This window comes from Alosa pseudoharengus, unplaced genomic scaffold (genome assembly GCF_046254945.1).
Source record: "Alosa pseudoharengus isolate Yale_2024_CS ecotype anadromous, Long Island Sound unplaced genomic scaffold, YU_APseudo_1.1 YU_APseudo_1.1_scf_21, whole genome shotgun sequence".
Lineage (NCBI taxonomy): Eukaryota > Metazoa > Chordata > Actinopteri > Clupeiformes > Clupeidae > Alosa > Alosa pseudoharengus.
In genome coordinates, this window is record NW_027468674.1 from 22,346,350 (window position 1) to 22,360,039 (window position 13,690).

Consider the following 13,690-nt stretch of genomic DNA (forward strand, 5'->3'; position numbering starts at 1 on the left):
CAGGATATTGTCATTTAAAAAGTGAAATTGCAGCCCTCAACTTATGTTGATGTTGTGTTTTGTCATGTCTTGTTGTGTTTTGGCCTGATGCGCCACCCTCCACCTATCTACTAATCACAAAGTCAGTGTTTCGCCATCCGTGTTGGCAACCTCGAGTCAGGGGGGAGGGGATACACCACTCTACAGTAATTTGAAAGTGATTGCAGTACCATTTTTGGCCACAATCGTACATATGGTTCCTTTAAGTAACGTTAGCCTGTGGATAGTTTTTCAGTAATCTTCTACGTTTACATAACGTTATCTCCAGGTTATCAAGCAAAGTAACACTCCCATAATGTTTTTAAAACTAAAAAAAGAAACGTTATATAATGGTTGCATTATTCTTTTCACACAACGTTGCTACTTAGTTGTTTTTTGGTATTTTATTTGTATAACCATGTAGTAGGCTAACGTTTTTAGAGCGGTATCAGAGAATGTCTAATAAGACGGGCTCTGCCGGTATGCTGTGGTTATGTGCTTGAGAAGATGTGGTTGATTTTACGCGCGCCAATGATGACATCCAGGTGCGCGTGAACAATATGCTGCCAGGTGGTGGAAGGAGGAAGGCACACACAACAATACAGTACACAGCCGCGGCAGCTTAAAAGTAATTTAATACATAATAATAACCAGTGTTGCAAATTCTAATGTGCTGGAGTGGACAGAGTTTGACGGAAAACTTTGATGGTTAAGTTTTGGGTGATTTTCCAGAAGTATATCTGATGTTCAAATTGGTCCAAGGAATATTGTTGGAAGGTTGTTGCTTGTGTCAATGTCAAGCACACACCCTGATTGTGAAACTTCCCAGGAAGTGAACATGAGGGAACATACCTGTTACAGCTGAGAAGTTGTGTCCTGTGCTTCTCACTCCCTCAAACACAGTGAAGAGAGTGAAAGAGTAGTTTGTTCCAGCAGAGAGAGATGCAACTTTGTGTTTCACTGTGGTCCCTGCATCTGATCTAGGGATGCTGGTCTCTGCTCCACTGCTCTCTCTCAGTAAGTAATTATAATTATTGTCGTTGTTGACTTTGGTCCATTCCATCTCTAGGTGAGTCTCAGAGCGGGTGACCACATATACCAAAGGAACATTAGAGGGAGCTGAAGGGGGCAACAGATATCAACACAAATGTTTGATGGTCACAACAAGAGAGAGTTTTGCTTTAAACTGCAGGATGGAATTTGGGTAGCCTGGAAAATCCAGACCCTGATAATCTAGAAAGATTAAGGGTCTGGCAAAGAACAATGTAATGGCCCAACTCGAGGGGCGGCAACAAGCATGCATCAAAAATCTCACTGCACGCAATTTGATAACACTAGACCATGTTTACTCTGAATTATTTCAGAGTTTGACGCAACACTACGACCAATGTGTACTGTCCTCCAACATTGCAGCGCTGTCTTCATCAGTTTAGCTGGTTTCCCGGAATGTTGGGGTAAAAGTAACGTACATCATTGCTCTTTGCCAGAGTGTCTCGCAGAGACAATTCCATTGTGCTCTCGCGAGAACTCTGGATTTCCAGGGTATAATTTGGGACACATACAACATAAATATTAAGGAATTGAAAATGGAGGAGAAAATTGACAGGAAGTGATCAGTGACACAAACTGCTCTTATCCTCAATAATGACTTTACTTCAATAAGTAAGGGATAATGTATAGAACACCGGTCATTATTGGGAAAATAAGTCCCGACAGGGCTAACCGGACCCCAACGCGTAGCGGAGGGGACTTGTTCCGCCCTGAAGGGACTTATTTTCCCAATAATGACCAGCGTTCTATACATTATCCCGCTTATTACACGACTACTTGCCAAAACAAAACAATAAATTCCCCCTGATATGACTATTTAGCCTACATAGCCTAGGCTATAGCCAATTTGTTACTGTTCATCATGGGTTTTGCTGAGAAACAAATAGGTAAGGGATAATGGACGACACTCCTTTAGATTATCCGAAAATAAATGCACATTCGAGGTTTTTCCTTGATACAATGTTTCAAATTAACGGTAATTTTCACTGAACATTCTAAAGAACTCGGGTGAATTGATACAAAATATGTAGGCCTAAGAAGGTCAAAAAATTAAACTGGTTCATAGCCGTGCAAATAAACGATTTGTAATTGCACGTTCTAAAGAACCTTCACAATGGGAAACCGAATCAAGCAGTAGAATAATTCGCAAACAACACACGCTGAACTTGAATCAATCATTATTTAGAACATAGCTGATGAACCGTCTGCTTTTCACTTTTGAATCAAGTTCCAGAAGATGTGGAGTGATATGAAAGACCTGAATTAGAAGCACAAACTCTGTTGCCATTGACAGCGATCATTATTTTTTTCAGAGGTCCTTTAGTCGAAAAATAATGACCACTAGAACTTTGGGAAATCCCATTCAAGACAATGGAGTCTTCTACTTGCATTGTGAAGAGCCGTGTAATAATTTGAAATAAAAGTCTTGGATGGAAGACATTGAAAATAAAGAAAAAAATCAAGCCCATCACATAATATATGAAGATCTGCTTTGTTTTTGTGTTGTGATGTCCCTAATGTATTTTATAGGAAGTGAACATGAGGGAACATACCTGTTACTGCTGAGAAGTTGTGTCCTGTGCTACTCACTCCCTCAAACACAGTGAAGAGAGTGAAAGAGTATTTTGTCACAGCAGAGAGAGATGAGACTGTGTGTTTCACTGTGGTCCCTGCATCTGATCCAGTGATGTTGGTCTCTGCTCCATTGCTGTCTCTCAGTATGTAATTGTAGTTCCTGTTGTTGTTGACTTTGTTCCACCCCAGCTCTAGGTGAGTCTCAGAGCGGGTTGTCACATTTACCAAACGAACATTAGAGGGAGCTGAAGGGGCCAACATATATAAACACAAATGTTTGATAGTCACAACAAAAGAGCATCTTGCTTTAAACTACAGGATGGAATTTGGGACACATACAACATAAATATTGAGGAATTGAAAATGGAGGAGAAAATTCAGATGACAGGAAGTGATCAGTGACACAAACTGCTCTTATCCTCAATAATGACTTTACTTCAATAATTTGAAATGAAAGCCGTTGGATGGAAGACATGGAAAAAAAGAAAAAAATCAAGCACATCACATAATATGAACATGTGCTTTGTTTTTGTGTTGTGATGTCCCTAATGTATTTCATAGGAAGTGAACATGAGGGAACATACCTGTTACAGCTGAGAAGGTGTGTCCTGTGCTTCTCACTCCCTCAAACACAGTGAAGAGAGTAAAAGAGTAGTTTGTTCCAGCAGAGAGAGATGAGACTGTGTGTTTCACTGTGGTCCCTGCATCTGATCCAGGGATGCTGGTCTCTGCTCCATTGCTGTCTCTTAGTATGTAATTGTAGTTCCTGTTGTTGTTGACTTTGTTCCACTCCAGCTCTAGGTGAGTCTCAGAGCGGTTGACCACATTTACCAAACGAACATTAGAGGGAGCTGAAGGGGGCAACAGATATCAACACAAATGTTTGATGGTCACAACAAGAGAGAGTTTTGCTTTAAACTGCAGAATACGGTAGGAGTTTGGGACAAAAACAACATACATTTTGAGGAATTGAAAATGGAGGAGAAAATTCAAATGACAGAAAGTGATCAATAATACAAACTGTTCTTATCCTAAATAATTAGTTTACTTCAATAATTTGAAATAAAAACTTTAAAATAAAGTGGAAAAATCAAGTATGCTACATAATTTGAACATCTGCTTTGTTTCTGTGTTGTGGTGTTCCTCATCTATTTCATAGGAAGTGAACATAAGGGAACATACCTGTTACAGCTGAGAAGTTGTGTCCTGTGCTTCTCACTCCCACAAACACAGTGAAGAGAGTGAAATAGTATTTTGTTCCAGCAGAGAGAGATGAGAGTGTGTGTTTCACTGTGGTCCCTGCATCTGATCCAGTGATGCTGGTCTCTGCTCTATTGCTGACTCTCAGTAAGTACTTAGAATTATTGTTGTTGTTGACTTTGTTCCATTCCAGCTCTAGGTAAGTCTCAGAGCAGTTGACCACATTTACCTGAATAACATCAGGGGGAACTGGGGGAGGGGGGGGGGGGGTATAAACTCTGATGATTTGATGGTCACAACAAGAGAGAGAATTGCATTTCAAAATGTAGGAGAAATTTCAGATTAATAACAACATTAATATGAATTCTTTCAGATTACAGTGATGTGTAACACAAACTAGTCTTATCAAAACATTATTGATTACTCAAGCTTTTATTTGATTAAATTCCCAAACTCAACCTACTGGACAGGCATTTACAGTATATGGTACAGGCCTTTAATTCCTTTAAAAAAAAAAAAACTAATATGAACATCTAATTTGTTTTTGTGTTGTAATATCCCTCATGTATATCATTGGTAGTGGACATGAGGGAAGATACTGTACCTGTTACTGTTGAGAAGGTAAATCCTGTGCTTCTCACTCTCTCAAACACAGTGAAGAGAGTGAAAGAGTATTTTGTTCCAGCAGAGAGAGATGAGAGTGTGTGTTTCACTGTGGTCCCTGCATCTGATCCAGGGATGCTGGTCTCTGCTCCATTGCTGTCTCTTAGTATGTAATTGTAGTTCCTGTTGTTGTTGACTTTGTTCCACTCCAGCTCTAGGTGAGTCTCGGAGCGCGTTGCCACATTTACCAAACGAACATTAGAGGGAGCTGAAGGGGGCAACAGATATCAACACAAATGTTTGATGGTCACAACAAGAGAGAGTTTTGCTTTAAACTGCAGGATGGAATTCGGGACACATACAACATAAATATTGAGGAATTGAAAATGGAGGAGAAAATTCAGATGACAGAAAGTGATCAATAATCAGTTTCTGTGTTGTGATGTCCCTCATCTATTTCATTGGAAGTGAACATGAGGGAACATACCTGTTACTGCTGAGAAGGTGTGTCCTGTGCTTCTCACTCCTTCAAACACAGTGAAGAGAGTGAAAGAGTATTTTGTTCCAGCAGAGAGAGGTGAGAGTGTGTGTTTCACTGTGGTCCCTGCATCTGATCCAGGGATGCTGGTCTCTGCTCCACTGCTGTCTTTCAGTATGTAATTGTAGTTGTTGACTTTGGTCCATTCCAACTCTAGGTGAGTCTCAGAGCGGTTGACCACATTTACCTGAGTAACATCAGGGGGAACTGGGGGGTGGGGTGGGGGGCAGATATAAACTCTCTGATGATTTGATGGTCACTGCAAGAGAGCTAATTGCATTAAGATTGCAAAATGTAGGAGAAATTCCAGATTAATAACAACATTAATATGAATTCTTTCAGATTAAAAACAGTGATGTGTAACACAAACTAGTCTTATCAAAACTTGATTAATTACTCAAGATTTTATTTGCTTCAATTCCCAAACTCAACCTACTGGACAGGCATTTACAGTATATGGTCCAGGCCTTTAATTCCTTTCAAAAAAATCTAAGATGAACATCTAATTTCTTTTTGTGTTTTGATGTCCCTCATGTGTTTCATTGGTAGTGAACATGAGGAAACATACCTGTTACTGCTGAAAAGTTGTGTCCTGTGCTACTGACTTCCTCAAACACAGTGAAGAGAGTGAAAGAGTATTTTGTTCCAGCAGAGAGAGATGAGAGTGTGTGTTTCACTGTGGTCCCTGCATCTGATCCAGTGATGCTGGTCTCTGCTGCATTGCTGTCTCTTAGTATGTAATTGTAGTTCCTGTTGTTGTTGACTTTGTTCCACTCCAGCTCTAGATGAGTCTCAGAGCGGGTTGCCACATTTACCAAACGAACATTAGAGGGAGCTGAAGGGGCCAACAGATATAAACACAAATGTTTGATGGTCACAACAAAAGAGAGTTTTGCTTTAAACTGCAGAATGGAATTTGGGACACATACAACATAAATATTGAGGAATTGAAAATGGAGTAGAAAATTCAGATGACAGAAAGTGATCAATAATACAAACTGTTCTTATCCTAAATAATTAGTTTACTTCAATAATTTGAAATAAAAACTTTAATTTGGAAGAATGATACTGAAAATAAAGTGGGAAAATCAAGTATGCTACATAATTTAAACACCTGCTTTGTTTCTGTGTTGTGATGAGCCTTATCTATTTCATTGGAAGTGAACATGAGGGAACATACCTGTTACAGCTGAGAAGTTGTGTCCTGTGCTTCTCACTCCCTCAAACACAGTGAAGAGAGTGAAAGAGTATTTTGTTCCAGCAGAGAGAGATGAGAGTGTGTGTTTCACTGTGGTCCCTGCATCTGATCCAGTGATGCTGGTCTCTGCTCCATTGCTGTCTCTCAGTATGTAATTGTAGTTCCTGTTGTTGTTGACTTTGTTCCACTCCAGCTCTAGATCAGTCTCAGAGTGGTTGACCACATTTACCAAACGAACATTAGAGGGAGCTGAAAGGGGCAACAGAAATCAACACAAATGTTTGATGGTCACAACAAGAGAGAGTTTTGCTTTAAACTGCAGAATGCGGAAGGAATTTATGACAAAAAAAAACTTAAATATTGAAGAATTGAAAATGGAACAGAAAATTTAGATGACAGAAAGTGATCAATAATACAAACTGCTCTTATTGTAAATAATTAGTTTACTTCAATAATTTGAAATAAAAGCTTTAATTTGGAAGAATGATACTGAAAATAAAGTGAAAAAATTAAGTATGCTACATCATTTGAACATGTGCTTTGTTTTTGTGTTGTGATGTCCCTCATCTATTTCATTGGAAGTGAACATGAGGGAACATACCTGTTACTGCTGAGAAGTTGTGTCCTGTGCTTCTCACTCCCTCAAATACAGTAAAGAGAGTGAAAGAGTATTTTGTTCCAGCAGAGAGAGGTGAGAGTGTGTGTTTCACTGTGGTCCCTGCATCTGATCCAGGGATGCTGGTCTCTGCTCCACTGCTGTCTTTCAGTATGTAATTGTAGTTGTTGACTTTGGTCCATTCCAACTCTAGGTGAGTCTCAGAGCGGTTGACCACATTTACCTGAGTAACATCAGGGGGAACTGGGGGGTGGGGTGGGGGGCAGATATAAACTCTCTGATGATTTGATGGTCACTGCAAGAGAGCTAATTGCATTAAGATTGCAAAATGTAGGAGAAATTCCAGATTAATAACAACATTAATATGAATTCTTTCAGATTAAAAACAGTGATGTGTAACACAAACTAGTCTTATCAAAACTTGATTAATTACTCAAGATTTTATTTGCTTCAAATCCCAAACTCAACCTACTGGACAGGCATTTACAGTATATGGTCCAGGCCTTTAATTCCTTTCAAAAAAATCTAAGATGAACATCTAATTTCTTTTTGTGTTTTGATGTCCCTCATGTGTTTCATTGGTAGTGAACATGAGGAAACATACCTGTTACTGCTGAAAAGTTGTGTCCTGTGCTACTGACTTCCTCAAACACAGTGAAGAGAGTGAAAGAGTATTTTGTTCCAGCAGAGAGATGAGAGTGTGTGTTTCACTGTGGTCCCTGCATCTGATCCAGTGATGCTGGTCTCTGCTGCATTGCTGTCTCTTAGTATGTAATTGTAGTTCCTGTTGTTGTTGACTTTGTTCCACTCCAGCTCTAGATGAGTCTCAGAGCGGGTTGCCACATTTACCAAACGAACATTAGAGGGAGCTGAAGGGGCCAACAGATATAAACACAAATGTTTGATGGTCACAACAAAAGAGAGTTTTGCTTTAAACTGCAGAATGGAATTTGGGACACATACAACATAAATATTGAGGAATTGAAAATGGAGTAGAAAATTCAGATGACAGAAAGTGATCAATAATACAAACTGTTCTTATCCTAAATAATTAGTTTACTTCAATAATTTGAAATAAAAACTTTAATTTGGAAGAATGATACTGAAAATAAAGTGGGAAAATCAAGTATGCTACATAATTTAAACACCTCCTTTGTTTCTGTGTTGTGATGAGCCTTATCTATTTCATTGGAAGTGAACATGAGGGAACATACCTGTTACAGCTGAGAAGTTGTGTCCTGTGCTTCTCACTCCCTCAAACACAGTGAAGAGAGTGAAAGAGTATTTTGTTCCAGCAGAGAGAGATGAGACTGTGTGTTTCACTGTGGTCCCTGCATCTGATCCAGTGATGCTGGTCTCTGCTCCATTGCTGTCTCTCAGTATGTAATTGTAGTTCCTGTTGTTGTTGACTTTGTTCCACTCCAGCTCTAGATCAGTCTCAGAGTGGTTGACCACATTTACCAAACGAACATTAGAGGGAGCTGAAAGGGGCAACAGAAATGTTTGATGGTCACAACAAGAGAGAGTTTTGCTTTAAACTGCAGAATGCGGAAGGAATTTATGACAAAAAAAAACTTAAATATTGAAGAATTGAAAATGGAACAGAAAATTTAGTTGACAGAAAGTGATCAATAATACAAACTGCTCTTATTGTAAATAATTAGTTTACTTCAATAATTTGAAATAAAAGCTTTAATTTGGAAGAATGATACTGAAAATAAAGTGAAAAAATTAAGTATGCTACATCATTTGAACATGTGCTTTGTTTTTGTGTTGTGATGTCCCTCATCTATTTCATTGGAAGTGAACATGAGGGAACATACCTGTTACTGCTGAGAAGTTGTGTCCTGTGCTTCTCACTCCCTCAAATACAGTAAAGAGAGTGAAAGAGTATTTTGTTCCAGCAGAGAGAGGTGAGAGTGTGTGTTTCACTGTGGTCCCTGCATCTGATCCAGGGATGCTGGTCTCTTCTCCACTGCTGTCTTTCAGTATGTAATTGTAGTTGTTGACTTTGGTCCATTCCAACTCTAGGTGAGTCTCAGAGCGGTTGACCACATTTACCTGAGTAACATCAGGGGGAACTGGGGGGTGGGGTGGGGGGCAGATATAAACTCTCTGATGATTTGATGGTCACTGCAAGAGAGCTAATTGCATTAAGATTGCAAAATGTAGGAGAAATTCCAGATTAATAACAACATTAATATGAATTAAAAACAGTGATGTGTAACACAAACTAGTCTTATCAAAACTTGATTAATTACTCAAGATTTTATTTGCTTCAATTCCCAAACTCAACCTACTGGACAGGCATTTACAGTATATGGTCCAGGCCTTTAATTCCTTTCAAAAAAATCTAAGATGAACATCTAATTTCTTTTTGTGTTTTGATGTCCCTCATGTGTTTCATTGGTAGTGAACATGAGGGAACATACCTGTTACTGCTGAAAAGTTGTGTCCTGTGCTACTGACTTCCTCAAACACAGTGAAGAGAGTGAAAGAGTATTTTGTTCCAGCAGAGAGAGATGAGAGTGTGTGTTTCACTGTGGTCCCTGCATCTGATCCAGGGATGCTGGTCTCTGCTCCACTGCTGTCTTTCAGTATGTAATTGTAGTTGTTGACTTTGGTCCATTCCAACTCTAGGTGAGTCTCAGAGCGGTTGGCCACATTTACCTGAATAACATCAGGGGGAACTGGGGGAGGGGGGGGGGCAGATATAAACTCTCTGATGATTTGATGGTCACAGCAAGAGAGAGAATTGCATTGCAAAATGTGGGAGAAATTTCAGATTAATAACAGCATTAATATGAATTCTTTCAAATTAAAACAGTGATGTGTAATACAAACTAGTCTTATCAAAACATTATTGATTACTCAAGCTTTTATTTAGCCTGACGAGCCAGACCCACATTAAAATGTAGGGTGTGGGCACTCACCGTTCGCAGTGCTCAGTCCGAGGGGCGGGATAATCGTTGTCTTTCAAATTCCCTCTCCACGCAATAGGACAGCGCTATGAGTCCCATGCGTTTCCCACCAGCAGAGCTAGTTGGCTAGTTAATAAAAGCTTAACTCGTGTCACACAGTTCGCCAACAGCAACATCCATCTTATTTGTTTTCAAGTAGCAGGGAATTCAAGCCAAACCGTTGCAACTCTGCCATCAATCATTATGTTAAGCCTGCCTAACGACTCTATACACGATTTGATTGGCCTGATAGAAGTTTAATTTTTTGGGCTCACAAGCCAACGGAGAGTTGCTAGACTAGCCCTGGAAGCAAATGTAATTTGCTGCTGCTAGGGTGCGTCTAGATTTCAAGGCTAGCTTTTATTTGCTTCAATTCCCAAACTCAACCTACTGGATAGGCATTTACAGTATATGGTACAGGCCTTTAATTCCTTTAAAAAAAATGTAATTGTAGTTATCGTCGTTGTTGACTTTGGTCCATTCCAGCTCTAGGTGAGTCTCAGAGCGGGTTGCCACATTTGCCTGAGTAACAGCATAGGGAACTGAGAAGGGGGGGGGGGGGTATTTTGGATATTGAGGAATATAAAGTTGAGGAGTTCATTCAGATTACAGTCAGTGGTGCTCAAAGGTTTATGTATAATGAACTGAACAATTGAATTGTGGAGAATCTAACCAACCTAACAATATAGCATCATGTATTAGGTTTCAACAATTAGGAACTCTTGCTAACACCGCCTGTCTTTTATCAGTGTAAAATGCATGTTTTAAGCAGTCACATCGGTTTTGTTTTTGTGTTGTGGTGTCCCTCATGTATTTCATTGGTAGTGAACATGAGGGAACATACTGTACCTGTTACTGCTGAGAGGGGATATTCTTTGCTTCTCACTCCATCAAACACAGTGAAGAGAGTGAAAGAGTATTTTGTTCCAGCAGAGAGAGATGAGACTGTGTGTTTCACTGTGGTCCCTGCATCTGATCCAGTGATGCTGGTCTCTGCTCCATTGCTGTCTCTCAGTACGTAATTGTAGTTATTGTCGTTGTTGACTTTGGTCCACTCCAGCTCTAGGTGAGTCTCAGAGCGGGTTGCCACATTTGCCTGAGTAACAGCATAAGGAACTGAGAAGGGGGGGGGGGGGGTATTTTTGATATTGAGGAATATAAAGTGGAGGAGTTCAATCAGAAACAATCAGAATCACTGTGTGAAGTACTGACAGAGTTACACAGGCTAGAATAATATTGTTTTTTCTTTCTGCCGAAAAACAAGCATCTCTGAACTGGCCACATTTCAGCCCTCTAGGTCAAATATATAAGTATATATATTTTTTGATCCCGTGAGGGAAATTTGGTCTCTGCATTGGTCTCACCAATCCGTGAATTAGTGAAACACACTCAGCACACAGTGAACACACAGTGAGGTGAAGCACACACTAATCCCGATGAGGTGAGCTGCCTGCTACAGCGGCGCTCGGGGAGCAGTGAGGGGTTAAGTGCCTTGCTCAAGGGCACTTCAGCCGTTCCTACTGGTCGGAGTTCGAACCGGCAACCCTCCGCTAATAAGTCCGAAGCGCTAACCAGTAGGCCACGGCTGCCCCCTACTTAACCACTTGATATGACTTTGAAACACAACTGAGCCCTTAGCAACAGGTCTTGTGGAGCTGTGTGTAAAAGTAGATCAATATAGAATGAAAATATGAGCATTTTAGAGCACTATTTGCAAGGATATGCTCATGCGTTTTTTTAAAATGCCCTACGGAAACTCCCCACAGGTCTTTTGGTTGCCCAAAATGCATACTAACAATCAAATAATCTTGGTCTCAAATGAAAGGTAACACTCTGAAGTTTCATGCTTGCATTTGGATTGTCAGGGACTGTGATATGGAATGATTACAAAAAAATAGTGAATAATTACACACAAAAATCTATTTTCGCAATTTTATGTTGGTTCAATTGGTGTGTATAAGATGGACTATAGTATCTACACAACTTCTATTGGATGAAAAAAAATGGATATTCCAATCTTTGGATTCTTGTGGACATTTCAAGACCCAATATGCTACATCTACTTCTCCCTAAGGATATACACAAGGGTAGAGGGTAGGGAAGCACCAACATTGGCCATTTTGGGCATCAGACATTTTTAATTGACATAATGAGATCAATTTGATCATGTAAAGTACTACACATATTTTACATGACATATGTTGTCATATATTGATTCCCAAGCTTTCAAATGGTCCAAGCTTTCAAATGGTGTATAAGATGACTATGCTACACAACAACATGATGCATTAAAATTACTTAGAATGTTGGGGGGAGATGGGGGAGGTGGTAGAGGGGGGAAACTGTTCTATAAATTGAACGGCTGGGAACTAATTAAGCAGTGGCATCTACTCTAACATATGTGTGTGTGATCTAAGCAGCATTGAACTGGCTCAAGTGAATGATCTGGTGGTGGGCTTTAAGAAGTTGTATACAACTAAAAATCTTCAATGTATTTTTGATAAATTCACAAAACACTCTATAGTGTGTAGTTTGATAAGAAACAAATAATTGAATCCATTTTAAGATGAGTCTGAAACAAAATGTGGAAAATTTGAAAGAGTCTGAAAACTTTCCAGTTGCACTGTATATTTTTGGGTGTGATCAGAAGTATGATACAAACAACATAAATATTGAGAAATTGAAAATGGAGGAGAAAATTCAGATGACCAGAAGTGATCAGAAACACAAACTATTATCAAAATCTCCAAAAGGTTTTCTTCAATAATTAGAAATAAAAGCCCTTGGCAGAAAATAAAGAAAACAATAAATAGGTCTACATCATTTGAACATCTGCTTTATTTTTGTGTGGTGATGACCCTAATGTATTGCATAGATCATAGACCCCAATGTATTTCAAGTGAAGTGAACATGTGGGAACCTGCCTGTTACTGCTGAGAAGGTGTACCCTGGGCTGCGCACACCCTCAAACACAGTGAAGAGAGTGAATGAGTACTCTGTCCCAGGCAAGAGAGATGAGACATTGTGTGTCACGTTGGTCCCATGGTCTGATCCAGTGATGTCCACCTCTGGTTCATTGCCTTTTTTCAGTGTGTAATTGTACTTCTTGTTGTCAGCATTGTTCCACTCCAGCTCTAGGTGAGTCTCAGAGAGGGTTTTCACATTTACCTGAGTAACAGCACGGGGAACTGAAGGGGACGGGGGAGAATGTAGGAGAAAGTTTGCATAAAAAAAAAACATTAATGTTGAGGAATTGAAAATTGAGGAGATTAAAGACAGACATAAGTGACACAAACTACTCTTCATCAAATCCGAAATTCAACCTGCTTATATTTGAGACTGGTGTCTACTGTATATGGGCCAGGCCTTCAATTCCTCTGACACAAAATCTTTGCTCAGCAAAGGAGGGAAATACTGTCACATTGATTACGGTGTAATTAATCAAGGAATGTACACGTATTTGGACTTTATGGCCATATTACGAGAATAAAGTCAGAATGTTATGAGAATAAAGTCAGAATGTTACGAGAATAAAGTCATAACGTTACGAGAATAAAGCTGGGAACTAATTAAGCAGTGCCATTTACTCTAACATACGCAGAGCCGGACAGTAACGGAGTACATTTACTTGAGTACAGTACTTGAGTACAGTTTTGAGTGATCTGTACTTTACTCGAGTATCATTTTTGGGGAGTACTCATGACTTTACTCAAGTACATTTGAGAGGAAAATATTATACTCTTTACTCCACTACATTTCTATCCATAACCGTGAGTACCCGTTACTTCTTCTAAAAAAAAAGGAAAAAAGAAAAATCTCGGAAACCCTCAATTTGTTGTTTCCCTCTCAAACGTGATTGGATTGTGCAGGCACCACTGATTGGGACAGCCTATCAGCAATCACCTTCAGCTTTCCACCAAAGTCAACTCCAT

At 39.6% G+C, this 13,690-nt stretch overlaps 1 protein-coding gene across 1 annotated transcript; it reads right to left on the reverse strand.

Annotated features, from left to right (window-relative positions):
* Nucleotides 1-4,690: 4,690 nt before the first annotated feature.
* Nucleotides 4,691-13,235, reverse strand: LOC143138267 (receptor-type tyrosine-protein phosphatase eta-like). Its single transcript, XM_076298764.1, has 10 exons — nucleotides 13,215-13,235; nucleotides 12,690-12,926; nucleotides 10,717-10,854; nucleotides 9,231-9,468; nucleotides 8,622-8,879; nucleotides 8,013-8,279; nucleotides 6,784-7,041; nucleotides 6,274-6,431; nucleotides 5,043-5,171; nucleotides 4,691-4,714 (listed from the first exon to the last, which is right to left on the reverse strand). Exons 1-10 carry the CDS (start codon nucleotides 13,233-13,235, stop codon nucleotides 4,691-4,693), a joined length of 1,728 nt encoding a protein of 575 aa, XP_076154879.1.
* Between the last annotated feature and the right edge of the window lie 455 nt (nucleotides 13,236-13,690).

Excerpts from the sequence above, each read along its gene's own strand:
- LOC143138267 (XM_076298764.1), bottom strand. The coding sequence starts at position 13,235 with ATGGCCATAAAGTCCAAATAC. Across the intron at positions 10,855-12,689 it reads CAGGGTACACCTTCTCAGCA|GCAAATGTGGCAACCCGCTC; the intron begins GTAACAGGCAGG and ends GCTGTTACTCAG. Across the intron at positions 4,715-5,042 it reads GATCAGATGCAGGGACCACA|CTCCCTCTAATGTTCGTTTG; the intron begins GTGAAACACACA and ends TGCCCCCTTCAG.